This window comes from Drosophila pseudoobscura, chromosome 2 (assembly GCF_009870125.1).
Source record: "Drosophila pseudoobscura strain MV-25-SWS-2005 chromosome 2, UCI_Dpse_MV25, whole genome shotgun sequence".
In the NCBI taxonomy this organism is placed as follows: Eukaryota; Metazoa; Arthropoda; class Insecta; order Diptera; family Drosophilidae; genus Drosophila; species Drosophila pseudoobscura.
This window is the reverse complement of record NC_046679.1, coordinates 24815767-24842136: the sequence shown is the minus strand read 5'-3', so window position 1 is coordinate 24842136 and position 26370 is coordinate 24815767. Positions and strand designations below refer to the sequence as shown.

General features: G+C 43.4%; 6 protein-coding genes across 12 annotated transcripts in view; 4 read left to right on the top strand and 2 right to left on the bottom strand.

The window, feature by feature from the left end:
- Nucleotides 1-4871, top strand: part of LOC4802695 (uncharacterized) — a 58906-nt gene extending 54035 nt beyond the window's left edge. The window contains exons 2-3 of the mRNA XM_033385890.1: nucleotides 3627-4080; nucleotides 4158-4871. Of these exons, the coding sequence (XP_033241781.1) occupies nucleotides 3627-4011 (385 nt within the window). The 3' untranslated portion in view covers nucleotides 4012-4080; nucleotides 4158-4871. The remainder of the gene's footprint in view (nucleotides 1-3626; nucleotides 4081-4157) is intronic.
- Nucleotides 4872-6211: 1340 nt separating this feature from the next.
- Nucleotides 6212-11094, top strand: PolA1 (DNA polymerase alpha catalytic subunit). Its single transcript, XM_001359524.5, has 6 exons — nucleotides 6212-6345; nucleotides 6401-6595; nucleotides 6651-7630; nucleotides 7687-10235; nucleotides 10298-10776; nucleotides 10837-11094. The coding sequence occupies exons 1-6, from the start codon at nucleotides 6330-6332 to the stop codon at nucleotides 11028-11030; spliced, it is 4413 nt and encodes a 1470-aa protein (XP_001359561.3). The 5' UTR covers nucleotides 6212-6329; the 3' UTR covers nucleotides 11031-11094.
- LOC4802693 (circadian clock-controlled protein-like) lies at nucleotides 11015-16507 on the bottom strand. 2 transcript variants are annotated; one of them, XM_033382903.1, is made up of 4 exons: nucleotides 16391-16507; nucleotides 11796-12038; nucleotides 11433-11733; nucleotides 11015-11370 (listed from the first exon to the last, which is right to left on the bottom strand). In XM_033382903.1, exons 2-4 carry the CDS (start codon nucleotides 12016-12018, stop codon nucleotides 11097-11099), a joined length of 798 nt encoding a protein of 265 aa, XP_033238794.1. In that variant the 5' UTR covers nucleotides 12019-12038; nucleotides 16391-16507; the 3' UTR covers nucleotides 11015-11096. The 2 variants fall into 2 exon arrangements, with proteins under 2 accessions (XP_033238794.1, XP_033238791.1); XM_033382900.1 differs by having other exon boundaries at nucleotides 16362-16467.
- On the bottom strand, nucleotides 14959-16527 carry LOC6897745 (uncharacterized). 4 transcript variants are annotated; one of them, XM_033382895.1, is made up of 5 exons: nucleotides 16391-16527; nucleotides 15779-16015; nucleotides 15415-15721; nucleotides 15061-15344; nucleotides 14989-15011 (listed from the first exon to the last, which is right to left on the bottom strand). In XM_033382895.1, the coding sequence occupies exons 2-4, from the start codon at nucleotides 15993-15995 to the stop codon at nucleotides 15071-15073; spliced, it is 798 nt and encodes a 265-aa protein (XP_033238786.1). In that variant the 5' UTR covers nucleotides 15996-16015; nucleotides 16391-16527; the 3' UTR covers nucleotides 14989-15011; nucleotides 15061-15070. The 4 variants fall into 4 exon arrangements, with proteins under 4 accessions (XP_015038010.2, XP_002137850.2, XP_015038011.2 ...); XM_015182524.2 differs by having other exon boundaries at nucleotides 14959-15344; XM_002137814.3 differs by having other exon boundaries at nucleotides 14959-15344; nucleotides 15779-16012; nucleotides 16391-16522.
- A 1290-nt stretch (nucleotides 16528-17817) lies between these two features.
- On the top strand, nucleotides 17818-19152 carry Archease (protein archease). Of its 2 annotated transcripts, XR_001451886.2 has the most exons (4): nucleotides 17818-17961; nucleotides 18035-18059; nucleotides 18138-18582; nucleotides 18932-19152. XR_001451886.2 is itself a non-coding variant. In XM_001359522.4 (3 exons), the coding sequence occupies exons 1-3, from the start codon at nucleotides 17907-17909 to the stop codon at nucleotides 18526-18528; spliced, it is 471 nt and encodes a 156-aa protein (XP_001359559.1). In that variant the 5' UTR covers nucleotides 17818-17906; the 3' UTR covers nucleotides 18529-18610. The 2 variants fall into 2 exon arrangements, 1 of the variants encoding a protein (XP_001359559.1); XM_001359522.4 differs by lacking the exon at nucleotides 18932-19152 and having other exon boundaries at nucleotides 18138-18610.
- A 658-nt stretch (nucleotides 19153-19810) lies between these two features.
- The window catches only part of E2f1 (E2F transcription factor 1), a 41362-nt gene continuing 34802 nt past the window's right edge, over nucleotides 19811-26370 (top strand). The window contains exon 1 of one of the 2 annotated variants that reach the window (XM_015182523.2): nucleotides 19811-20257. The gene's annotated coding sequence lies outside the window, so the exon portion shown is untranslated. The remainder of the gene's footprint in view (nucleotides 20258-26370) is intronic. The other variant, XM_033377214.1, reaches the window with a different exon arrangement.

The window sequence follows — 26370 nt, the reverse complement described above, 5'->3', positions numbered from 1 at the left end:
TTTTAAAAATACGCTACCAATGTTTTCTCAAGTTGTTTGCTTTACGTTTGATTTATTGTTGAGCAAGGCACCAAAGCAAAATGTTTTTACTACTCGCCGTATTATAAATCAGAATAAAGCTGTCCCTGTGCTGCCACAGCAATTAATTTCCTCTGTCTCAAATCCAGGCAACACCTGTTGCCCACCTGCCCCGACTTCCTTGGAACACTTGTCGCCAGATCTCTCCTGCAGTCTCCAGTCTAGAATATTTTGTCGTATGCTAAACAAAAGACTCAAGCAACGAACTCGCACTGGCATTTGGCTTGACTCGCTTTGGCTTCGTCTTTGGCTGGATAATTGTGGCATCAAAATTGCTTTTCATTTGCCTCAAAATGAAGCAATTGTTAAGCGGCATGCTGCCACCGAGTGCGAGGGGGCAATGCAGCAGCGCGGGGGGAGAGGCGTGCGTGTGTGTGTGTGTGAGTGCATATGCGGATGTGAAACTGCGCATGTGCGGCGCTTCTTTTGTTTTCTTTCCTTATAATATATTTTCTTTTGCCACTTTCTGGGGCTGGCAGCTGCTTAACATGCCACACACGAGGAGGGGGACAGAGGGGCTCGTTGCAGGGGCTTGCAGAAGCCCGCAACTGCAACAGTAAAAATATGTAATTATGTTAGAAGCCAGGCAGCAGCTGTCTCTCCTCTCCATTGCCTCTCCGTCTTCTCTTTATCCATCTTGTGCTTCTTTTTGCATCGCACCTGCCTGGCCATCCCCTCTTTTATTCCTTTTCTTTATTGTTATGCTTTTTATTTGAATTTATTATGCAATCTCTGGCTGCTGCCTGCTGTTTGCTGTTTTTGCTCCTACATCGATTCCGCTTTGATGGATTTATGTCGAGTGCATTTGACAAATTATAAAGCCAGACATTTGCCTAATGTCGCCGCGTTGTTGGCCAATAAAGATTTAAGAGGCTGCCGAGGCAGGGGCCGAGACTTGTTTGGCAATTTGTCAAATCTCCGACAACTTCGTGACATCGAAATTGAAACACACTCGAACATTGTCTGTGCGGATGCCACACGAACGGCTCTGATTGCCACATCAAGCCCAAATTAGCTGCCAATCTCATATCAGTTTCGTTCGGTTTGATCTGCCCGAAAATCATTCAACCTCCTAGCCCTCTAGCCGCCTATTGGTTTTTGAATTTATGCGCTGCCTGAACTTGAATTGAAAATGATATACTATTAAAAATAAAAGGGGGAAGCAAACAATCAAACATCTTGGGCAATCCGAAGTTAACTATGATTTATTAGCTCCCTTCTCCCACCCCCGCCCCCCTTTCGGTCGACCTGCTCTTCCCCTGTCCCCCACTCGCCGATTAGCGATGAGAATTGGGTCGAAATTAGCAACTCTTTAAGCCAATTTCGATGCGTTTTAATTGGATTTAAGATGGGCCAGATGCATGGGAATCTGGCCAAGAATAAAACCTAAGACCTTCAAGGGAATAACGCCACAAAAAGCCGTCTCGAAAGACATCTTTTGGGCAGAGATTACAATTATTTCTAAAACCTTTTAATGAAAAATCGTATTGTTCGATGATAAATATTCTTTGTGTTGTTTTGTGGCCTTGTAGCCCATCTTCAATTCGACACAAAAGTGAATCCCTTACATATCTTAAGGTCTATGCAGATGCCCCTGTAAAACCCAATTAAAATTTTGAAAAATATTCCAAATCTTTAAGTGGAAATTCTTCAGTTGAAAATAATAGAAATGCATGGGAAAAAACCCTTCGCATTGCAACAATTTACAGCCTTTTATGGCACTTTCCCTTGACATTGCTACAAATTTAAACAAAACAAAAAAAAGAACTCCCCCTTCGAAAAGTGTAAATTGTGTGAAAAATTGCAAATGATTTTCTCACACACTCATATGAAGATGTTTATAATATTATAATTAATTATGATTTCTTGAATGCTGCCTCAAAAGCCTCAAAGTCAAAGCAAAGTTCAATGCCAAAACAAAAGCAAACAAAACAAAACGAAACGAAACGCAGATGGAGATGGAGATTGAAAAAAAAAGATCCAACCAAAAAATGCCTTTTGTATGCAACTCCCAACTGATAAAACCTTAATTATATATACATAAAGCGCAACAGCCAACAATAGACAAAATACCCGCAGTAAAACGCGGCTCGAACCCAAAGATAATTCACACGGTGTAAAGGGCATGAAAATGCGAGCATTGAAGCCAATAAACTCCATTGAGCGTCGGCTAAACCAATTTAATGAATGTAATTAAGATTTTCTTAACTCAAACTCCAACTGCGGCACTGACTGTGACTCTGACTCTGACTGTGACTGTGACCCACTAAGATCTTTCAGAGCGGATCCATATCGCAATCAAAGTCCGACCTGCTGTACAAATCACAACTGAAGTTCAGCCAGTTTTTTCAATTGATTTCTGTTCACCACCTAAGAGACAGTCGATTGCTGAGGAAGTTCTGGCACGAGGCAATCCGTACACTAATGCAGATTCTGGCTGCAGTTTAAGGGCAAAGAGCGCTGCAGATTGGCATCAAACGATCCAATTATATTGCCGAAATAATTGCCATAATAAGGCCGAATGGCGAAAAGAATACAAAAGTAAAAACAAGCCGCAACAAAAGTCATTAAGTCACAAAGATCAGGCGATTGGCAATTAAATGCTTATGTTTTAGAAATACTCTAACCGCAGAAAGAGTATCTTAGGGATTGACAAACATCTGATACTCTTGCAGCACGTTTATTCTTAAATATGGATATGACATTGGAGGGTTCTTAAATTCCCTCCTGGCACTTCATTTCCACAGCTTTCATTACAAGCTTCACATAAATAAAACTACTCTCTAATTCAAAGAAATCACCCATATATATGTTACAAAACTATGCAAATATTGAGCCCAATCGTAAACCCAAATAAAGAGAGCCCTACAAAGCCTACTTCATGGGTTATTCCAATTGAATCTCGAGATGCCAAGTTGCCAAGTGGAAGTTTCCCCTATGCTCTCAGGGGATATGCCTCTTGAGAGATCAGACCATAGTGTATTGATGCCTCATCATGCCTTCGCTTTTCATCACACTTTATTTACCCAACAATTACTCCAAAAAAGCTGCTGTTTTGTGAACTCATTTGCATATATATTTTTGCACAATACCAGCTCAAACAAAATAAGAGCCTTAAAAATATATATATATAACTATGTACTCAAAGTAGCCCAAAGCCGAGTTCATAAACAAATTGATTAGCGTCTTCGGTGTTGCAGCAAGAGCAGCAACAACGGACCACGGACAACACAAATATGAATATATTTTGATGGATTATGAATAAATATGTTGAACAATTGAGGGGAGCACGGTTTTTTCTTTTTTGCACAGCCGGCGTCAGATCTTGTTGCCAGGCAAATGTTCCGATCTGCTGTCCAAAGGCAGTGCTTCATCCTCCAAAGAGTTCGCAGTTGTGTGCGATTTGCTGGGACATGACACTCCCCTTGTAGCTCTGATCTCTTCACACCTGCCACGTGCGCCTATCTGTTCCTCTGGTTTCTGTGGTCAAATACAAAATAAATCAATTAGCAGGCTGACTAATCCCGGTACCTATTCTCTCCTTGCAGGTACATAACACCGGCAGCGGCGGCCACGGCAACGGCATCATCATCCGTCACGTCATCGACGAGCGGCGGCGGCGGCGGCACCAATCTGGCTGTCTATCCCACAGCCACGGCCCAGGTGTATCGATCCAACAACGGACTCGATGTCCTGGACTGTGCCGGACTGGAGCATCACGGCAATGGCGGGACAACAACCATGACAACGTCTGGCAGCTCCTCTGGCACGGGCTTCTCCCAGCGCCTCAGGGAGCTGGCCGCCTCCGCGGGTCTGCTCTCCCTGAAGCCGCGTCAGCCCCTGAAGCCGGTGATCAAGACACGCGGCTCCCCGGGTCCGGAGTTTCCCAAGAAGGTCACCTTCAGTGCCTTTGCCACAGTGCAGGTGGTATGAGAGCGGCCCGAGACACGGGACAGGGGACACTGTGGGTCTAGCGTGACATCTGTGCAGGCACAGAGCAAGGTAAGAACAAAATCATGCGTTTCTATATGGGAAATTCCAATTTTAATCAACCTCTCTTGTATGCTTTTTCATTCCAGTTCCGTCTTGCACTTGTTAACCGTTATTTGTTGTTGTTGTTTTAATAATTGTTGCTGTTGTTAAATGTTTAGCCAAAACTATGGAAACTGGAGGAGGGAAGCGGAAACTGGATTTTGGAATTTGGAGGAATACAAATCCTGAAAATCTTCAAAACATAAGAAATAAAATGTTGTGCCATGACTTTGGCTTGATAAAAATGACTATATAGAAAGGAGTTATATACCAATATATGTATGCCCCATAGCTGGAATAAAACCATACCTCAGTTATCCCTAAAAAAAAAACACACTCTCTGTCGCTATCATCTATCTACGAGTATCATCTAGATTTCATAAATCCACGAACTTTCCATTTTGGTAGACTGACTTTTAAAGAACCTTCCCTCATTGTTACTTTACCCTCACCAATTCATTTTCTCTCCCCCATAAAACAGTATTTTCTCATCTTCAAATCACTTTCCTCACACACGACCACACACCAAGAAAAACCAATTGAAAAATGTAAAATCTAAAGACTATGAATGCAGAAATTCTAAATATTTTCTATTCAACTGTAAATATGTATGAATTTTTTGCTCAAAACCGATTTAAACAGCAAATATAGTCATAAATATACATATGTATGGATGTATAATATGTAAGTCTGTTTTATGTATGTGTATATAAACCATGATTTTGCATCGATTATTGTACTTAGGGAATATAATGAAAAAAGGAACACAAATTTTGTAAGCGCAAAATGCTGTCTTTTGTATTTAATATATTAAATATTATTATTTAAGCTTAATATTATGCATCATGAATAAAATATAAATAAAAGCAGGCTAAAAGTTGTGTTTTTGAATGGCGGTTTTATCCCAGAAGAGAGCTTACGAGGTTCAAAAGGAACACACCATTTCAAATTTGAAATGGCTGTTAAATTGAAAAGGCCAAAATGTCCCTTAACATCCTTATTAATCCCTCTATATCAGTATAACTATATCAGTGCCAGATTGTGAAAGAATACAATTTCTGACCGTTTTAATAACCAAAGGCATCGTTTTGTACCAAGTATGCTACCATAGTCTAGGTGTGTGAAGAAAATATGCTGCCCGATGCTTACACTATGTTTGAAAATCTTAACCGCTCGCTTTGCACCTAACAGCTCCAGCTGTACGATTAACATGTGCGCCTAACAGCACACTTTGTATTAGCAGTCATTTCAAATTTAGCGGCTGACTGTACGCTTTAAGAGCTGTTAAGCGCAACAATATAATTGGGAAAAGGATAATTGATAAAAAGGATATTTTAGCATTGCGGATATGTTTGTACTTCCAGGATCTAATAAATCCAATAAAAGCAGGGCTAAATGTTCTATATAGATAGTATTATTCAACGGAACAAAGAATATGAGGAATTGGTCGTTTTTTTGATTCGAATTTGAATTCGCCGCAGTCCGTCGCAGTTCGCCGCAGTTCGCCGCAATTCGCTTTAGCAACAATGAGTCCCATTCCATACACAATGTTGCAGCAACATTTACTTGAAAACCGTGTTTTAGTCAAAATACAATAAAAGCAAGGACTAAAAACTAACCAGTTGTGTAGAAAATTGATTCATTAATCGTATAAAATTATGTGGGCATAGATAAAGGCCCGGTTGACAACATTTAAATCCTTGTCGCTCACATTCAAAAAAGTTCGATTTGGCGCGCACCACTCGGTATATTTTTCAAGTGAGACCGTATATACTGTAGAAACTGGTTTTCGCCGCGCTCCCATGTGGTGTTTTTTAGTGCTAAATGGTATTTTTGTCATCTATTAATTTAATTTTCAATTTTATATAAAAATCCAATAAATGCAAGTATTTCGAATAGGCCAATCATGTATAAAATTGATTCATCAATCGTACAAAATTGAGTGGGCATGGCTAAATGTTCTATATAGATAGTATTATTCAACGGAAGATCAAAAACGAGGAATATGTATAATAGAACTTGAATTCGTCAGTATATTTACGGTATCTTTTTAAAATAAGACGGAATTTCTGAGGTTTGGTTAAATCCACTGGTCACACTAATTTGATGCAGTTTTTCCCGCCAAATCCACGAATTTTTTGCATAAACACGGGATTTATCAACATAAACACGGAATTTATCAACATAAACACGGAATTTACCAACATAAACCTGCCGAAATGTCCGATTCACCCTGTAAGTAGCTCTGTTTAGTCCGGAATCATGTATTAACGTACAATTTCCAATGCAGCTGGTCCACGAGTCAAGCGACAGCGAATTGACAAAAATGGTCGTTTTGCTGCTTTGGAGAAACTGCGTCAATTGAAGGGAACCAAAAACAAATGCCAAGTGGAGGAGGATGTGGACAATGTCTACGAGGTTGTGGATGAGCGGGAGTATGCCAAGAGGGCGCAGGAGAAGTACGGCGATGACTGGATAGAAGAGGGTAAACGCCAGCGATTTCCTGGTTACACATGGGTTTAAATGAGTTGCTCTTGCAGATGGGACTGGCTATGCGGAAGATGGTCGGGACTTTTTCGAGGATGAAGACGAGTACTCCGATGAGGGCGAAGACAAAAAGGACACTAAGAACAAGAAGAAGAATCTGGCCAACAACAAGAAGAGGCCTCGGGAGAGTGAAAAGCCAGTCAAGGGCAAGGCCTCCATCAAGAATCTCTTCAGCAATGCTGTTCCCAAGAAGACGGACGTGAAGAACAGTGTAAAAGATGATGATATCCTAGCCGATATCCTCGGCGAAATGAAGGAGGAGCCGGGAGTGTCCCCCAAAAAGGAGGAGAAGGTGATTGCTCCGGCCAAAATAGTGTTGGCCACACGCAAATCGGAGGCCGCCGCGGCCAAGGATTACATGAACAGCTTCCTCAACAATATCAAGATCCAGGAGCAGGAACGAAAGAAGGCCGAGGCCAGCAGCGACCATGAAATGTTGGAGCGCATCCTAAAGCCCAAAGCGGCACCTAACAAAAAGGTGGCGTCGGAGACGCCGCAGTCGTCTGCTGTGCAAGTAAAGAAGGAACCCCCGTCTGCCAAGAAAAATACGACCGAAGAAGCCACCGAGGATCCCTTTCCGGACAACGACATGGACTTCAGTTGCCTGGACGACGACGAGAATCAGTTCGAAGTGGAGAAACCCAAAGAGGCGATTCCCACGCCCGTCCAAACCAAGCCAGAGACCGCCTCCAGCTCGCCCCCAGAGGAGCCCGAAGATATAAGCAAACTTCTAAGCAACTGGGAGTCGATCTGCCAAATGGACGACGACTTTGAAAAGTCGGCTTTGGCCGGAGAGCAGGAGACGTCCATTTCGTCGGATGAACAGCTGCGTTTCTGGTACTGGGAGGCCTGGGAGGATCCACAGAAATTGCCCGGTGAGGTCTTCCTCTTTGGTCGTACGGCGGATGGCAAGTCTGTCTGTGTGCGGGTACAAAACATCAATCGAGTGCTTTATCTGCTGCCCAGGCAACACGTAAGTCTTGCATTGCACGCCACTAAGAGATATTTTATTAACCAAGTACCCTACAGCTCCTGGATCCTATCACTAAAGAGCCAACAAAGCAAAAGGTAACCGTGGCCGACATATACAAGGAGTTTGACAGCCACGTAGCCAACAATCTGAAGCTTGATACCTTCCGTTCGCGCAAGGTGAGCAAGAACTTCGCCAATCATGCCATTGGGATCGATGTCCCACAGACCTGCGACTACCTGGAGGTGCACTACGATGGCAAGAAGCCGGCACCGAATGTGGCCAACCAGAAATACGATTCCATAGCGCACATATTTGGTGCTGGCACAAATGCCTTGGAGCGATTTCTGCTAGAGCGCAAGATCAAGGGACCCGGCTGGCTGCAGATCAGCGGCTTTAAGATCCCACCAGCGCCCATGAGTTGGTGCAAAATGGAGGTGACTGTGTCGGAGCCAAAGAATGTGGAACTGGTCCAGGATAAGGGCAAACCAGCTGCACCACCGCCACTTACGCTGCTGGCACTGAACGTGCGCACGTCGATGAATCCCAAGACAATGAAGAACGAGATCTGCATGATCTCCATGCTGACCCACAATCGATTCCATATCGATAGGCCAGCGCCACAGCCCGCCTTCAACCGACACATGTGCGCCCTAACGCGACCGGCGGTGATTAATTGGCCCTTCGATTTGAACCTGGAGCTGGCCAAATACAAGTCCACAAAGATCCAGAAACACGATACTGAGCGGTCCCTACTTAGCTGGTTCCTGGCCCAATACCAGCAGATTGATGCCGATCTCGTGGTGACATTCGATGCCATGGATTGCCAGTTGAATGTGATAACCGATCAGATTGTGGCCCTGAAGATACCCCAGTGGTCGCGTATGGGTCGCTTGAGGCTCACCCAATCATTTGGCAAGCGTCTGCTCGATCACTTTGTGGGGCGCATGGTTTGCGATGTGAAGCGTTCGGCGGAGGAGTGCATCCGTGCCAGGTCCTACGATTTGCAGTCGCTCTGCCTGCAGGTTCTGAAGCTGCAGGAGTCGGAGCGCATGGAAGTGAATGCCGACGACCTGCTGGAGATGTACGAAAAGGGAGAGAACATCACGAAGCTCATCTCCCTGACCATGCAGGACACCTCTTACATGCTGCGGCTCATGTGCGAGCTGAATATCATGCCGCTGGCTCTGCAGATCACCAATATCTGCGGCAACACCATGACGCGCACTCTGCAGGGCGGTCGCTCCGAGCGGAACGAGTTTCTGCTGCTCCACGCCTTTCACGAGAAGAACTACATTGTGCCCGACAAGAAGCCGCAGCGTGGACGGGGCGCCGCCGATCCCGATGGCACCTTTGGCGGCGATGCTACAGCGCTCCCGGTGCGCAAGAAGGCCGCGTATGCCGGCGGTTTGGTGCTGGAACCCATGCGTGGGCTGTACGAGAAGTTTGTCCTCCTGATGGACTTCAATTCGCTGTATCCCAGCATCATCCAGGAGTACAACATCTGTTTCACCACCGTCCAGCAACCCGTGGACGCCGATGAGCTGCCCACGCTGCCCGAAACAAAGACGGAGGCTGGCATCTTGCCGCTGCAGCTAAAACGTTTGGTGGAGTCGCGCCGAGAGGTCAAGAAACTGATGGCTGCACCGGATCTCTCGCCGGAGCTGCAGATGCAGTATCACATTCGACAAATGGCCCTCAAGCTGACGGCCAATTCCATGTACGGGTGCCTGGGCTTTGCCCATTCGCGTTTCTTTGCCCAACATCTGGCCGCCCTGGTCACGCACAAGGGCAGGGAGATCCTCACGAACACCCAGCAGCTGGTGCAGAAGCTGAACTATGATGTGGTCTATGGCGACACGGATTCGCTGATGATCAACACAAACATTACGGACTACGATCAGGTGTACAAGATCGGGCACAGCATCAAGCAGAGTGTGAACAAGTTGTACAAACAGCTGGAGCTGGACATTGACGGTGTCTTCTCTTGTCTCCTGCTGCTCAAAAAGAAGAAATACGCCGCCGTCAAGGTGAGCAAGACCTCGAAGGGTGTCCTAAAGCGTGAACAAGAGCACAAGGGTCTCGATATTGTGCGTCGCGATTGGTCCCAGCTGGCCGTCATGGTGGGCAAGGCCGTGCTCGACGAGGTCCTGGCCGAGAAGCAGCTGGAGGAGAAGCTGGATGCTGTCCATGCCCAGCTGGAGCGGATCAAGGATCAGATAGCCCAGTCGGCTGTCCCACTGCCACTCTTTGTGATTACCAAACAACTGACGCGGGCTCCCCAGGAGTACGCGAACAGCGGCTCACTGCCACATGTCCAGGTTGCTTTGCGCATGAATCGCGAACGGAATCGTCGCTACAAGAAGGGCGACATGGTGGACTATGTCATCTGTGTGGATGGCACCACAAATGCGGCCATGCAGCGGGCCTATCATCTGGATGAGCTCAAGGGCAGCGAGACTCTGAAGCTGGACACCGACTACTATTTGGGCCATCAGATCCATCCGGTGGTGACGCGCATGGTGGAGGTGCTGGAGGGCACCGATGCCAGCCGGATTGCCGAATGCCTCGGCATGGATCCCACTAAGTTCCGACAGAATGCTCAGCGGTAAGTCGGTCCCAGACAATTCCTCGAAATAAATCGATTTCTAAGTGTGTGATTCTTTGCAGGGCCCAGCGGGAGATCAACGAACAGGCGGAGGGCGAATCCCTGCTGAAGACCACCCTCCAGCTGTATCGGCTGTGTGAGCCCTTCCGCTTCAATTGTGTGACCTGCAAGACCGAGCAACTGATGGCCAGCGCCTACCGACCCGGAGTCAATCATTCGCATGTTCCCGTACTGCAGCAATGCTCAAAGGCCGAATGCCAGACTGCCCCGTTGCAGTACCTCGTGAGCATACGGAACCAATTGCAGCTGGCCATCAGGCGATATGTGCAGAGATTCTACAAGAATTGGCTGGTCTGCGACCATCCAGACTGCAACTACAACACGCGCACCCACACTCTGAAGAAGGACATGCGACGACCGCTATGCTACAAGTGCAAGAGCGGCAGCCTGTTGAGGCAGTACACGGAGCGGGATCTGTACAATCAGCTTTGCTATCTGCGGTTCCTCTTTGACCTCAACAAGCAGCAGCTTCAACAGAAACGTAAGCTGTCATCCTCTATCCAAAAACTCAAATCTTATGCTAGAATCCTTTGCTTTTTAGCTACCATGACGCCAGAGCTGGAGCAGGCCTATCAAATGCTCTACGAGACTGTGGATCAGCACTTGCAGAGCTCGTCGTATGTGGTCATCTCCCTGCGGAAGCTCTTTGGTCGCACCCTGACTCTGATGTCCCTTCAACCGCCACGGCCGCGACCCCACAACGAACTGATCGCCAGCACTTTGGCAGATGTTTAAACATTTAATTAACTAGCCTTGCTCTAAGGATTTCCATTAAATATTACGAGTATGTATAAAACTAGATCAGGTTGCACTCAGGAAACTCTCGAGGGGAAAGTAACGAAAGGATTCGTTAAAGATGTCCGTGAAGGCAGTGCTCACCAGCTCATTGATCATGGGCTTGACAAAAGGCAGCCCCAGCTGCCACATGCTGTTGATGACCCCATCGGCCAGAGAGTTGAGAGGGTGCTTAAGAAGGTCCCCAATGTGCAGTTCCATGCCGCCAATGCGATCGACTTCCACATGGATTTTGAGAAGAGAGCCCGGTCCGCCCACGCGTACTACACTGGTGGTCTGACTGGAAAATAAAATGGACGATATGAATTTTTAAAGTTAGGGAATGGTCGAGCACATGCTCACCTGTAATCATAGAGAGTGAGATTCCAGGGACCGCGACGCTTGATCTCTGTGCCCAGCAGCTTGCCGGAGAACTCGTACTGACCCTCCAGGCTTTTGTCGGGGAAATATTGCGCATAGACAATGCGCTGATCTTCGGCATCCGCATGGAACTTGGTCACCTCGGACTTGGACCAGCCGTACTCGGAAACATTGCGCAAAACGAGGCGAAAGCTGCCGATTCCATGGACCCCGTCGCCTCGCCGCAGTTCCACATAGTCAGAATGATGGGGATCAAAGGGTTTTATGTGATAATCGGGTATGCCTGAAATCACACGGGATGATTACTCAATGCTTGCTCAACTGTGCTGCCGCTATCGCTCTCACCTGTTGTGAAGTACGCCCGCAGATCGTTAAAAACCTGCTTCATGCAATCATTGTACTCCTCACCCTGGCTGTGGCAGTGTCCCAGCAAGTGCCGCAGATCTGATTCCACGTCAATTTGGTTCGAGGCATGCACCAGCACAACATTCACCAGCTGAACCACAAAAATCACCGTCAAAAGGCGGCTCGCACAGCTGTTACAGTTTGAGGACCAGTGTTGCGACATGACTACAGTTTGAGTGCCTGCTGTTAATGGGAACAACAAACCCAATGTTAAATCTCTTATTGTTTTTAGTAGTAATTTGTTACTGCTATTGATGTTGTCTTCAATGTCGGAGATGTTTAACTTGTCGTTTGTTTTGTGAAGATTTTTGTCCAAATTGCCCTTGATTTAGGTGTTTACAGTTTAGTGGGATTTTTTTTATATGCGAAAACTCCACAGTTTTAGATTGAGTGTGTTGAGCAACAGTTAGGAATGTACTTGGAGAATTGGTACATTTTTATTGCCTCTTATCAGCAGAAGACTTGCCTACCATTTTTTTGAGAAAAGTGAATAGTTTTTATTGCATTGCCTGAAGTCCGTAAACCTGTATTTTAGTTCTGTTAAGATTTTATAAATTTGTGGAGAGTCCATCTTTTGGTTGTAGCTTTATCTAATCGATACCAAACTTTATTAATTTTAGAGACATATTTGATTAAATATGTATCAATGATATATTGATAAGCAAAGATGACCTACTGATTTTAGAAATGTTGCTCTTAATATCATTTTTCTATAGTTAATTATTTCTTGGTTTTATATACATTTTGTCCATTCATCAAGGAACCATTACTCTAACTATACAAAAACCCGTAGTTTGCAGCATCTCTAATACTTCCCACGTGCAGGCCCATATCTGCCGCAATAGTTTTCAGTGTTTCTTATTTTTTTCAGGGTTTTGTAATGTTTTTTTTGTGTGCGGCCTGCACTTGACCTCTTTAAATTTTAAACGGCCAGATTATTGCTTGTCGACAACAGAAAAAACCTAATAAGCAAACAATTGTAAACCAAAGACTTCAACGAGACACAAAACTGGCGATTTTTGGGGTGTCTTTTTCTACTCCCAGTTTAGGCCCAGACATTCACTCATGCAACACGAAAGTGGCAGTGGCAGCAGAAGCAGCAGCAATGTATGATAACATTTGGCAACTGTTCAGTGTTTAGCGGCTGCAATTGCAATATCACTTGACCAACGGTCAGCCATGCAACGAACAAGTTGGTTAAGCAATTTATTACTATTTTTCAGTCAATTTTCGGCTAAGTACACTTAACACTCTCTATTATATTTTTTGGAACTTTTAAACAGCTACGAGAATTCTGGGTCGAGCCCAGAACCAACTCCTTTCGTATGCAGACAACGCACGAATTTTCCAAAAATCGTAAGTATGGGGATATTTACAGTTAAGTGAACCGAATTCCGAGACGTCTGAATCATGCGAGGTACCGTGGCCAACTGAAGCTCCAAACCGAACCCGAAACTGAAACCGAGGCCCAGCTCTAGCTCCAGCTCCAGCTCCAGTCAAAGCCCCCCAGAAAGCTTACAGCAAAAAAAAACAGACAGAGAAATCACAGACAGGAAAAATGTTTGAAAGACGAGAGCAAACTTGAGCTTTGTCAACTTGATTTTTTTTTTTACTTTGAAAATGCGTTTCCTTATTATTGTCTTTACCCCACCCACAAGCAAAAATGTCGTGGAAGAAAACCAAAACTGTCGTAAATCATTGGCCAAAAATATTGAAAAATATATTTAGAAACAATTGGGAATGAAGGGGATAGAGGGGTTCGACTGGAAGTTACCCCAGAAAACAGCGGACACAAAAGGGGAGAATAAATAGAAGAAATGGAGGCCACAAATTGATAAGCATTTGGATAAGCATTCAATCCTTAGGAATGCTGCTATATCGGTTGGATAGTATACCTATATCTTATATATATCTTACTCTTTGTGTGAGTTTTTTACTATATAAAAGAAATGTTTCCGTTCATTTCATCGAAGTATCAGTATCTAAACTTTCCTAACTCTAAATCGAATATTTCTTCAGAAAAAAATGTCACCCGATATCGTAGTCCCTTACGTTTTGTAGATTGCATTATTCCTGATTATGGTCTTATGCTCGGATTATAGATCCACTTACCATATTATATCTACTACTAATTCCATTTCTCTTCTTAAATTACAAATTACAACATATCTTTCACGTAATTAGAAATGTAAATTGTATTTTGAATGCATGCTTAGTTCTTTTAGTAAGTTTTGCTCCAATTTTCCTCGAATATTAGTCTAAAATCTATCTTTCCTGCTTGTCGCGATCGGTTCGGTAATAAGACTCGCAAATGGTAAATTAAATTTTGTTAAAAAATGTAAAAAAGATTGTTAGACAAGCAAAAGGCAGGGACATAAATACCAATAAGACATGGCTAAATCATCTTAGCTCTTAACAGACCCCGTATATACACCCAGTTAGATTTCTACAAACCCCACAAAATCAGCCAAAAAGTGAGCTGAATTTAATTAGGCAAGCCCAAATGTCCGGCAATGGTTATTTAAGGTATATTCAAAGCAAATCATGTACCCACAGCCAGCACTCAAGTTCAAGCTATTGAATAATTTAAATTTCATGACTTAATTTGCGAGCGTGCTTTGGAGTTTGCTGGCTGGAAGTGTATCAATAAAGAGACTCGCAAAATCTGACTCCAATGAGTGAAAGATCCATTTATGATGAGCGCTTTTTGCCAAATGGATCTGCAAGGTTACAGCTTCTTGGCTGATTGCATTTTAATGAAGCGCCAATCCCGAATTTACAACAATTCCAGCATTCAGCAGGGCTGGGCTGAAGGAAGTGTACTAATTGGGGCAGAAGCATATACATTTTTGTTTCGAAGAGAGATTTATTTATTAGTATTTGTAAACAAAAGAAGCTCTTTACTTTTGAGAATAGTGCAGTCAATGAAATGGTATAATATTTTCGGCATTTCTCCACCATATGGAATTTTTCAGGGAGAGCGATCTATGTATATACTATCAGCTTTGCTATCTACGATTCCTCTTTGACCTTAATAGCCTTAATAGAAACTTCAGCTACGAGTACAAAAATATATAAAGTCCAATGGACACTGTAATAATCATCATGTTTGCCCCTAAGACCCAGCAGTTTGTCAGATGTTTAAAGATTTATTTAACTAGCCTTGCTCTAGTGCTTTTCATTAAGTATTACGAGTAGATATTTTTAAAACTAGATCAGGTTGCACTGAAGAACTTCTCGAGGGGAAAGAAACGAAAGGATTCGTTGAAGATCTCCGTGAAGGCCGTGCTCACCAGCTCATTGATCATGGGCTTGACAAAGTGCAGACCCACCTGCCACATGCTGTTAAAGATGGTGTCGGCCATCCAGTTTACAGACGGCCCAACGAGATTCGTAGCGTGAATTTTCAGGTCTCCAATGCGATCGATTTCCACAAGGACCTTCAGAAGAGAACCAGGCCCGCCAGAGCGTGCGATAGTGGTGGTTTGACTGGGAAATGCAAAGAAAAGGATTGCAAATTTAAATGTTGGGGAGTACCTAATCCTTATCCAAGCCTCACCTGTAATCACTGAGAGTGAGATTCCAGGAACCGCGTCGCTTGATCTCTGTGCCCACCACCGAGGAGTTGAACTCGTACAGACCATCCAAGCTTAGGTCACTGAAATATTGCGAAAAGACAATGCTCTGATCTTCGAATTTCGCTTCGAACTTGGTCACCTTAGATTTCGACCAACCGTACTCGGAAACATTACGCAAAATGAGGTCATAGCTGCCGAGGCCATGTACGATGCCGGCGACTCCTCGCCGCAGTTCCACATAGTCAGAATGCTGGGGTTCAAAGGGCTTTATGTGATAGATGGGTATGCCTGAAAGTCACACAGGCGGGTTACGGTGTTACATCAACTCTCTTGCTCACTCCTCACCTGTTTTGAAGTACAAACGCATATCGTTTAGAGCCTGCTGCATGCAATCGTTGAAGTCTCTGCTCTGCATATGGCAGCTTCCCAGCAAACGTCGTAGATCTGATTCCACATCGATTTGGTTGACGGCATGCACCGCACTTAGCAGATGGACTACAAAAATCACCGTCAAAAGGCGGCTCCCACAGCTGTTACAGTTTGAGGACCAGCGTTGCGACATGACTACAGTTTGAGTGCCTGCTGTTAATGGGAACAAAAAACCCAATGTTAAATCTCTTAAAGTTATTACAGCTAGTAGTACTTTGTTTATTGTTACTGTTATTTGTGTTCAATGTCAAAGATGTAATTTTTCGTTCAAATTTTGGTTTTCTTTTTGATGGGAATTTTCTTGATGTTAGTTGAAGTATTTAATTTTTGTTGGTCAGTATCTAACGTAATGAAACTGTTTTTTTAGCTTACAAAATTCAGCTCAAATTTTTTTGATATAAAAAACACATTGTAAATTTTGTGCACTATTTGATCGAATAATATTTAAATTTAATAATATTTTGTTTTATTTATTATCTACTAGCGTCATTGTTTTTACTTTCTACAACATTTTTTGGGGAGCATTACACCAAATATGAAATGAAATTCTGGGTCGAGCACAGAACCAACTCCTTTAGTATGCAAAAGGCGCACGAATATTCAAATATTTTTTTGTTTTTATTTGTACAGTTATTTGAGCCGAATTCGCGACGTGTGAATCATTCGAATAGCCTTCGCGAACTGAGCTACCAACCCAGCACCAGCTTTTGTATCGTTTAGATTTAATCAGTTTGATCTTTAATGGAATACGAGTCTGGATAACACCTACAGGCATGGAAGACGAATCCATTATAAAGACTTTTTCTCCCAGTTCTCCCCTATTCAAGCTTTACATACTCCAAACTCCTCTTACCTAACAGTCCATGCATCCATGCAGTCCATCCCTTGTTCTCCCTCTATTAACTGAATCTAATTAGACCATCCCAAATGTCCGGCTATGGCTGCTTGAAATATCAATTAATGTACTGAAACTACAGAAAGCACTCGAGCACATGCTATTGAATAATTTAAATTTTTGGAGCGTGCATTGGCATTTTTTAGTGGGAAGAGTATTCATTGACAGACCCATTAAGTGTGATGCTAATGAGAAGAGAGACAATGAAAGATAAGATTATGGTGTTTTTGCCAAATGGATCTGCAAGGTTACAGCTTCTTGCAATTTAATGAAGGAAGGACAAGGCCGAAGCTTACACCAATTCCAGCCAGGGATTCAGGCAAACAAGATTAAAATAAGACGGATTTTCAAAATTTTTTTTCAAATATACAGTATCCGTTGATCAGCCCTATAATTGGTGCTAAGGTCGATTTTGGGCAACAATTCGTTTTATAGTTTTTTACAAGAATTCTCACGGTCATTCGCGGGGATCAATTCAAACTCAGATTTCAGCGAAAGTTGGGGCACTATATTGCTGCGAGTTTCTGATAAAAGCTGGGTATTGATGTCCTTTTAAAATGGTTATATTTTTTTACGCAAATTTGATTGGTATTTTTTTTTTAAATTGAATTTAAGCCTCTGTCGCACGGGACAGACATTTCTTGGCTTGATAAAGGCTATAAAATATTCCGTTAACCGATATTGGGCGAATTTTTAGAATGTTAGAGGGATTTTGAGGAAAACCATTTATCAAGAATAATATTTATTATTTATTATGAAAATAAGAAAGGAAAAGTGACTATGGAACGAAAAAAAAAATTAGCTCTTCTTATTTAAATGTTTTCAGATCAAAATGAATGAAATTATATGTCAATTTCCAACTGTTTCCCACATAAAACGTTCTTCCACTATATCATTTATCTATTTATCGTATTTTTGTTATTCTTTGTATTAGCTTCAGAAATACCCACAATAGACAGCAACAGGTGGCATCTATCGATAGTGAAAAGTTCCATCAATAGTGAGAAAACATATGGGGTAACGATATTACTATCGATGGCAGTGCATCTCTACTATTAGTCATTTGTTATTGTTATTTTAGCCTGTCCTGGCCCCCCACATGCCACACTCGTCGTCGCCCTGGTGTAAACTAATATTAATAAAACAAATATGGAAGTAGAATTCAGCAAAGAGGACTTTCTGCTGCCAGAAACAAAGTATGAATGTGAGTAAATACCCTAAATTGCTGACAGAGCCGCCTGTTGCTTACCATTTACATTAATTTGATTCATTCGCAGATTTGGACCACACCGCCGACGTGCAGTGAGTAATAGCAACAACAACAACAGCACCCGTGGTGTAGGAGTATTATTAACCACATGGTTGGCTTCCGATTTGCAGACTCCATGCCTGGGGAACCACACTGACGGAGGCCTTCGAGCAGTGCGGCGTAGCAATGTTCGGGTATATGACGGAACTGGAGTACGTGTCCGTGGAGAGCTGCTACGAGATCGAGGCCAAGGGCGATGACCTGGAGGGACTACTCTTTCACTTTCTCGACGAGCTGCTATTCCTGTTCTCCGTTGAACCGAATCTCGTGTGCAAAAAACTGGAAATCACCAAATTCGATCTGGATACCTTCGAGATTGTCTGCCGCTGCTACGGCGAACCCTTCGAGCTGGGCAAACATCCGCAGGGCACCGAGGTGAAGGCAATCACCTACTCGGCCATGCAAATCGTACAGGATGCGGAGCAGAGCAACTTTGAAGTGTTTGTTATAATTGATATTTGAGGAGAGACGACTGGCTGGCAGCGGATCCCCGATCCAGAGTGATTTTACCTTTAGGTATATTAAATGAATTTTGACATCATGACTGCCCGTTTCCACCCCTTTTTCTTGCTGGTATGTCGATTGCATTTACTCCTTGTTTCCATTAATCATAAGTGAAATGCCAAAAACAAAAAACCAAACATTAAAAAAAGCTGCACAAACCCCGAAATATCTGCAATCACTCCGGCGACTGCATGCATCCCCTGTCTGCGGTGAGGAGACGGTCTGGAGACGTGTGAGGAGGATGATGACTTATCAAAAAACCATTCAATTGTACCGCTGCTGCTGCAAATGCAATTAATACTTTTGGTCCTTGCTCTCAGCGTCTGGGAGTTTCTTACCCTTTTTTTTTCGTATTTTTTAGGCTTTGTGAATTTGCAACGTGTTGGATTCCCAGACATGGAAACCGAATTTCCAGGCCACAGTTCAATGCACTTTGCTGCAGATGCAGCCTTCAAGCATTGCCTTACAGTGATAGATTTTGTTTAAAAAAAACAGGTGGTACTTTAGGCCTAATTCGCTGTGAAACAGTCTTCCAATTTACCCTGAAAACATTCAATTGTAAAATAACATTTTTATACCTAATTTCTAGTCAGAAAAGATTTATTTCTTGGGGCATTTGGCAATTCTCGTTCCTCAAACATTTATGAAAATGTTGTAAATATTTAAATTCTCCGCACAGATGTCCAATCGATAGTATTGTATCGCACTCGATACAGATTCATATGTTTTCCCACCTCTACACTACGTGAAGCTGGAGAACAGCTGATTCGCCGACGACAACAACAACAGCAACAGCTGCGATAAACAACAACAAAAAATGCTTGCCCGGTCTGTTATGCGTGCAATAGTGTTTGTTTAAGAGGTTTCCTTGAAATATCTCTCGTTTGTGTGTGGGAACGTGGGGGCGAAACAAGGCGAAGTATTCGGAATAGTAGTAGCTAGTATTTTTGCGACTGATTGAAAAAATCAACACTGCGACAGGCCCAGCGATACACGAAAGCGTGTGTAAAAGAACAAACAAAGTATGAAAGGCAAATCGAGCAATAAAACGCACACCACCGCAGCACACATTCAAACACACAGCAGCAGCAAGTTGTTCGTTTCGCTCATGGTCTTGAATCGCGTCGAAATCGAAGTCGCGAGTGGCACACTGAAAAGTATCTAGCATTGCTTCAAACAATTTGCAATACAAAATAACGACTAATACTAATAGTAAGTGCGGGATGGCGAGGAAGTAAAGTTAAATAAAAAAAAAGAGCTGGTGGAAAGGTGGCAGCCAACAAAAACGTCATCACCGCTGCGCGCCGCATTGTTGCTTTTTCAATTCGCCGTTCTGCGCTCACCTCGCCTGCCTGGTCGTCGTCGTCTCTCGCTCGCTCTCTCTTTCTCCCCAAGTCTGTAGCCCTCATGCTCATTCGTTCTTTCTGCAGCCAGCCGCTGTCGTCGTCGCCATCAAATTGTCATGGTGTTCGAAGAGGAAGAAGCACAAGAGCACATTGGCTGGGCTACGAATTTCGAGTGCCTCCTAAGCTAGGAAATCTTTGAATAACCCCCATCGAAAGCAGCTCAATCGAAAGGTAATTTTATTATCTACAATTTGCGATCAAAGGCACCCCTCTGGCCCAACTGGAAGTGTGTGAAAAACGTGGCGGAAAAATCCATACGAAGACGAAATGGAAAAAATGTGGTAGGTAGTATTCTAGATGTTAGAGGTGTGCGTGTGTGAAACTGTGTGTGTGTGTCATGGGGGTGCTGCGCTGGGCATTGATTCTCTATGAAGGAGCAGGGCAGGGCAAACCAACTGTTTTTTCCGTCAGCCAGGAGAGCGCTCCTACTGTGTGGGTGGTGTGCCGCTGCCGCCTGCCGCCTGCCGGCTAAAAGTCCATGCCGGGACAGGCGGCTGGCTACCAGCTGACGCGCCAGCTGCCCGCCCGCTGATGGTGTGGGTGGATCGGCATGTGTGTGTGTGGGGGGGAAGTGTGCAGTTTTATATAATTGAAGTGAATTTGAAGTGCAACCCCCCAACTCGTAATTTGGCTGTGAGTCGAATCAATTCATAAGATTTTAGCAGCTGACGTCACTGCCATTTCGGTTTGATTTATCTGCCAACATAAAGTCAAGTTTTATGTGTTCGTGTGTGTAATACATGTTTAATTGCAATGCCGACACAGTCCATAGAGCGGGGGCCCTTGGGGAGTTAAAATCTCTGATTAGTTTTTAATTTGCAAGTGCTTAAAGCGTTGCCAGACTGGTCCTGAGGGATGCTGCATGCTGTGACCTGTGACTTTCGCATGCAAATAGTACAGGGGCAAGCAGTATCTGAGAAGCTGTAGATATGCAGTCGGCAAGCAGTAGAGTCCGTTTAGAATCTGTATAAGAAATAACACCACTAGGGACTTTCTCCAAGTGAATTATTTATAAAGATTTATTGCATGTTTTGCCAAATAAAATCAGGCGCATGACTGGGTGCATGTGGCCTTATCAGTGTATTAATTAACCCAGATATGATGAGAACACGGAACTTGTTTCGAAATGATAAGGTCGTGGCTCGACTCTTTCCAAGGAGATATAGAACGAACTAGAGCGATAGGGAAGGAAATGGGAATGCAATCCTCGTCTCTGAAGTCCGATTTTTGGGGACGTCATAGTTTGATGACCTCCCCACAAACACATCCAAACAGAATTATGCATGTGTATACTGAAGCTCCCCAAACCGTGGGGCAATGGCGGCCATCGAAGACGACGGCGACGCTGTCTCATGGCGTTTTTTTTTTCTTTTCTCCATGATATTTCTCGAGTCTGCACTTTTTGTTTTTGTATTTGGTTACTTTGATTTTATGCTTGGCCTTCGGGGCAAGTCTCTTGGCCATCGTCGACGTAGTCGTGGTCGTGGTCGGGTCTTTTGTGAACCAGTTCCTCCTAAGCGCCTCTTTTTACCTGTTCCCCTGCTTGGGGTACACACATGATATTTTTGATTTTTGCGCCTGCTTTGGTCAGAAATCCTATATATTCCATTACGGAAGCAGTGATTTGGACATTTCATTTTGTTTTCTCTTCCCGGCTTATGGAGGTGTCGCTCTGATTGTCGATTTTCATTCATTCCTCCGATTGGGGGCCAACGAATTCCAAGTGGAACAGTGATTTCTTCCCGCCTAGTCACAGTCTCGTATTGAATTGTGACTGAATATATTGATTGTGTCTGTCGTGTGTGGGTCTATGTTTGCTTTTATCTGCTGTTGCGATAAGGCCTGGAACCTTAGAGACACCATTTGTGAAATTGAGGTCACACTTACTCGAGTTCCACTAACAATAATTGTTAATGGAGTAGAAAACTTTAATATTATGCGAGTTCAGAGATCATACGGCTCTCTGACTTGTTTCTTGTTGTTTTTAGCAACAGCTAATTGTCCTTAGGCCCAGCTTGGCTCATTTATTGCAATGAGAAACTGATAAGCTGAAACAGAAAACTATAAATCAATCAAAGGATTTCTGTAGTCTGGCAGCCCCCGCCTAAGCGAAGCTGAAGCTCGCTCCACAATCTCTGAAACACTCAACAAAATTTGGCGCACTTGCTCCAAGCAATATACAATACATATGTGTATGTATTTATATACACACATTTTGTTTTGGACAGGCTAATACTTTTGACAATATATTAAATACTTGAATTTCATTTATTATTGTTAAAGCCGCCCGGCCACTTTGGGTCATCGTTTTTTGGGCGCTGTCCGATCCGATCATCGGATCGTGTTTGTTTTTATCATGTGCCCGAGTGAGGTGTGTGCGTGTGTGTGTAATAATATTGTTGTTGCACTTTTATAACATACCACGAGAGGGGCCACGGCAGCACATGAGAAGGCATGGGGAGGCATGTCGTATCCACACTCGTACACACAATTTACACGGTATACACACACACACACACACACACATCTGTATACTTGAGCGAAACGAGTTAAAAGCGATTTCATTAATATGTTTTGTTGTTCTTGTTGATGTTGCTGATGTGTCCGTCCGTTTCTGTCGCTGTGTCTTTTGTTGTTCCCGTCGCTCGTTTTGCTTTGACCTTGCCTTTCGGATACATACCCTTTTTTGCGGTAATTAGAGTGGGAAATTGTTGGTGTGCATAAGGATCGGGCGGGGGGGGACTGGGAGGGTCACCCAGGATCAAGGTAATTCATGGGGAAATTTTTCATTAGCATACCTAATTAGAGGTCGGACTATAAAACCTCTTCAGGAACTCTGTAGAAAATGTGTTGGAGAATTTGTGGCCGTGTAGTGTAATAAATATTAAATGGGGCCAAGAAGGATCACCATATACCTCACCAAAAGCGAATAAAAACTCTCCAAGATTCCTTATGATTGGAAAGTATTCTAGAGCATCGGCATGTCTATAAGCCCTCTTTGGGAATTTTAGAGCTTATGGCAAAATATTCTGGGATGTTAAAATTTGTATAACTTCGCATGCACTCCGTCCAGTATGCCCTACTTCGCTCTGGCCTATCTCTCATTAATATAATCTGATTTAATCCTTTAAGCGAAAGCTCATAAAGAGTATTATGCGTAGTGGTGGTGGCATCCATCCCCCTTTTGTCGCTCAACTGGCTAGTTGTTGTTAAATTCCTTCTTTTTTTTTTTTTTTTTTTTTTTGTTTGCCCGTTGGCTGGTTTCTGTTGGGCTTTTGGCTTTTTTTTCTCTTGGCTATTTTTAAATATTTGTGCGAAAGCAACAAAAAAAAGTTATAATAAGAGAGAGAAAGAGAGGAGAAGGAAAAAGAAAAGACGTAGCGAAGCCGGCGCAGTGGCATTCTGTTGCTGCATGAAAAAAATGTGGAATATGGAATTTCTCCCTCTCTCTCTCTATCACACACATACTCGCACAGAGGCAATCCGATTCGCGACTTTTGTTGCTGTTTGTGCGTGCAAATTGGAGCAAAAGGAAGAAATGAAAAAACAGCAGTGCCAGCAGCAGCAGCCACGACAGCGACAGCAACAAAGTAAAAGTTTAGCCAACGTCAGCCAGCGCTGACGGCTCTGCTCTGCTGCGGCTCTGCACTGCCCCCGACGCTCTGCTACGGCTCTGCACTGGCTGCGAAGCGAAGCTCTGCTCCGGCATTGGGTTCTGGGCCAAGGCACATTCAATGGTGGGTAGGGTAGGTCCAGACATCGGTTATAGCGGCTCAGCATCACGCATCATGAGCATGTTATCCAAACAGCGAGCAGGAGACAGAGAAAGCTTGGGTACCTGCGATCAGAACGGCCCTTACCTTTGAATGGATGGACCCTGTGATGCTCTGCTCTGCTCCAGCAACAACAAGGAATGCTCTGCTCTACCTCTGCCTGTGCACATCGTTTTCCTGCTGGAAGAAGATGCACTCTGCACTGGACGGAAGCAGCGGGGGTCGCGTCGCGTTGCGTCGCTGCCACGTCCATTTATGACAACTCATTTGTTGTCCGTTTACTGGGTTTTGTGGTTGATTTCGTCACTTGACGACAGCGGGGTTAAAGATAAAAAAAAAAAATAAAGGAAAGCTTGCTGCAAAGAGTCGAATCTTAGGATTATCTTGACGGCAGGACGATCGATTGTTACATTGTCATCCCTTAAAGATCACAAACCTTGACTGCTATGAGAGTTATCTTTCTCTATTTATTATATTTTTTTTCTTCATCTATTTGTTTATTTACTTTTTGCAAACCTTTTGCAAAAATAATAGTACCCTCTCTGCTGTGAAGTTAGAAAAACAAGCAAGAATAGAATAAATAATCCATTCCATACTCCAGAGCCCCAATTAGGTCACATTGGCGCTGTGGCATCTTCTTCTTGCTTCTTTTTTTATTCTCCCTTTTTGCATATATTTTACTCTGGTTTTTCTCTCTCTGTCTATCTGTCTCTTTGCGTTTTTATGTCGCAAAAGCAACTTTGCACTTCATTGATAAAATGATTAATCGTTATGATTAATGTTACGGGGGTGTATAGCGGGGTGGGGATCCATCAGATACTCACATGTGTATATGTATGAATATTTATGCACTACTATGTGTGTCACCTAAACAGTGAAGCGTAAAAGCGGATGTTTAAACGATTTACAAGCAGACTGTTTTGGGGGTCCACTTCTGGGGCAAGGGAATGAATGGGGCATTTGATAACAAATTTTTGGGGTCAATAAAGTTCAGGGGTATTTGAATAATGTTTGAGGGGAAGAATAATTTATTGCACGGAATTTCTGCAGAATTTTAGGAGAAACGTTTGGTTAGAGGGTAATTCTTTAACTTGTGGGCCCTGGGAAAACAATTTTAATAAATATATTACATATAGGCTAGAAAGGATGTGTCTTTGAAGTTAAGATTTGTAATCAATATAAAACAGAAAATCAGAAAAGGATTTCCAAACATTAGGGCTCTGCCATTATTATTTATTATTAAAATTGAATCCCATTTAAATCCGTTAAATCAAATGAGATCTACGATTCTCAGTTAATTTCGTCAATCATTTGTATAGATTAGAGGATACAGCAAAATGATTTATTCTTGATCACCCGGACAAAAAAAATTCCCATGGGCCTTTGCCACCCTAGTCAAATGAGAGTAGCATAAAAAAGGTCCACCCTAATCATAATTCCTGCCCAATATTTATGGCGACAACAACAAAAAATGCAACCCTAGATAATTACACGAAATTGATTTGATTTGATTATGCCATAAAGGAGAGCAGCAGCAGCAGCTGTACGAAAGGAAATTTCTTTCTCTAATTGCCTAATGCATATGGAATTATGCGAAAGGTAAAAGCATTTCACCCCAAGATCTCAGAATGTAGGAAAAAAAATCGATAACGAATGCAATTTATGGGTGCCTCAAACTCGGATACAGCTGCCAGATTGAGGGACGGTGCCACAATGGAAGTGTGAGATGAGAGGAGAGGATGTCGACCATTGAGACAATTGCGAAAGTCGTTCACTTTCTTCCTCGGCAGCTGCAGAAAACAAAACAATTCTGAGGACATTTTGCATCATCTCTTCTGCTGAATGAATAGAAAAACGGACACAGGACTCGTCGTCTACTGCTTTTGATATTCGCTTGCCTGTGGGATGATCTTTTATAATCCCAAGCATCCTGAGTTCTGTGTGTACACTGTACAGTGCTCATAATTTATGTACGTCCGAGTATGCTTATGGTACACACACACACCTGCCTGGGTTTTTTCTAGGACCAGCTGCTGCTCCTAAAATTTGTTCGATTTGTGTTGTTTTATAATTAGGAACCGAACCCCATCTTCATCTATTGCCACTTCTTGTGTGCCTTCTCTGATAATTTGTTTCTTCTTGTTATTCGGGCAACAGGTGGTTTTTTTTCCTTGGAGTATTCATATTTAAAACATGGCATATGCCACGAACTCCCGTTCGAGTTTTCCCAGTCGTTTTCTTAAGCCAGTTTTATGTGGTGTATTGGCTTGTGGCTGGTTTATGGGGCTTGGTTGTAAATCGACACACGTTTCGCATTGCCCGATTAGATTATATTGCCCATATTATATGTATGTACATTCTGTATCCTACATAAATGCCAATCCGTATACAATCTCACGCACAGCCAGAGGCATCTTCTGCATCGGCCCATATCCTTTCTTTGCCTCACCTCTGGAACCCCCGACGTCGCGTCGTCGCAAAGTTCAAAGTCAAATGGCTATTTTTACGGCCCTCAGTTCTGTGTGGTGTGTGGCTCTTGTTGCCGATTTTCTGTTCTTTTTGTGGGTCGTTTTCAATGCTCTTTCTTGGAGTGTAGCTTGTTAACCCGGCTAGGGCATAAA

Excerpts from the sequence above, each read along its gene's own strand:
- LOC6897745 (XM_015182524.2), bottom strand. The coding sequence starts at position 15,995 with ATGTCGCAACGCTGGTCCTCAAACTGTAACAGCTGTGGGAGCCGCCTT. Across the intron at positions 15,722-15,778 it reads GCGTTTGTACTTCAAAACAG|GCATACCCATCTATCACATA; the intron begins GTGAGGAGTGAG and ends TGTGACTTTCAG. Across the intron at positions 15,345-15,414 it reads CTCACTCTCAGTGATTACAG|TCAAACCACCACTATCGCAC; the intron begins GTGAGGCTTGGA and ends TGCATTTCCCAG.
- PolA1 (XM_001359524.5), top strand. Across the intron at positions 6,596-6,650 it reads CGATGACTGGATAGAAGAGG|ATGGGACTGGCTATGCGGAA; the intron begins GTAAACGCCAGC and ends TTGCTCTTGCAG. Across the intron at positions 10,777-10,836 it reads GCAGCAGCTTCAACAGAAAC|CTACCATGACGCCAGAGCTG; the intron begins GTAAGCTGTCAT and ends TTTGCTTTTTAG.
- LOC4802693 (XM_033382903.1), bottom strand. The coding sequence starts at position 12,018 with ATGTCGCAACACTGGTCCTCAAACTGTAACAGCTGTGCGAGCCGCCTT. Across the intron at positions 11,734-11,795 it reads GCGGGCGTACTTCACAACAG|GCATACCCGATTATCACATA; the intron begins GTGAGAGCGATA and ends GTGTGATTTCAG. Across the intron at positions 11,371-11,432 it reads CTCACTCTCTATGATTACAG|TCAGACCACCAGTGTAGTAC; the intron begins GTGAGCATGTGC and ends TTTATTTTCCAG.
- Archease (XM_001359522.4), top strand. The coding sequence starts at position 17,907 with ATGGAAGTAGAATTCAGCAAAGAGGACTTTCTGCTGCCAGAAACAAAG. Across the intron at positions 17,962-18,034 it reads GCCAGAAACAAAGTATGAAT|ATTTGGACCACACCGCCGAC; the intron begins GTGAGTAAATAC and ends ATTCATTCGCAG. Across the intron at positions 18,060-18,137 it reads GACCACACCGCCGACGTGCA|ACTCCATGCCTGGGGAACCA; the intron begins GTGAGTAATAGC and ends TCCGATTTGCAG.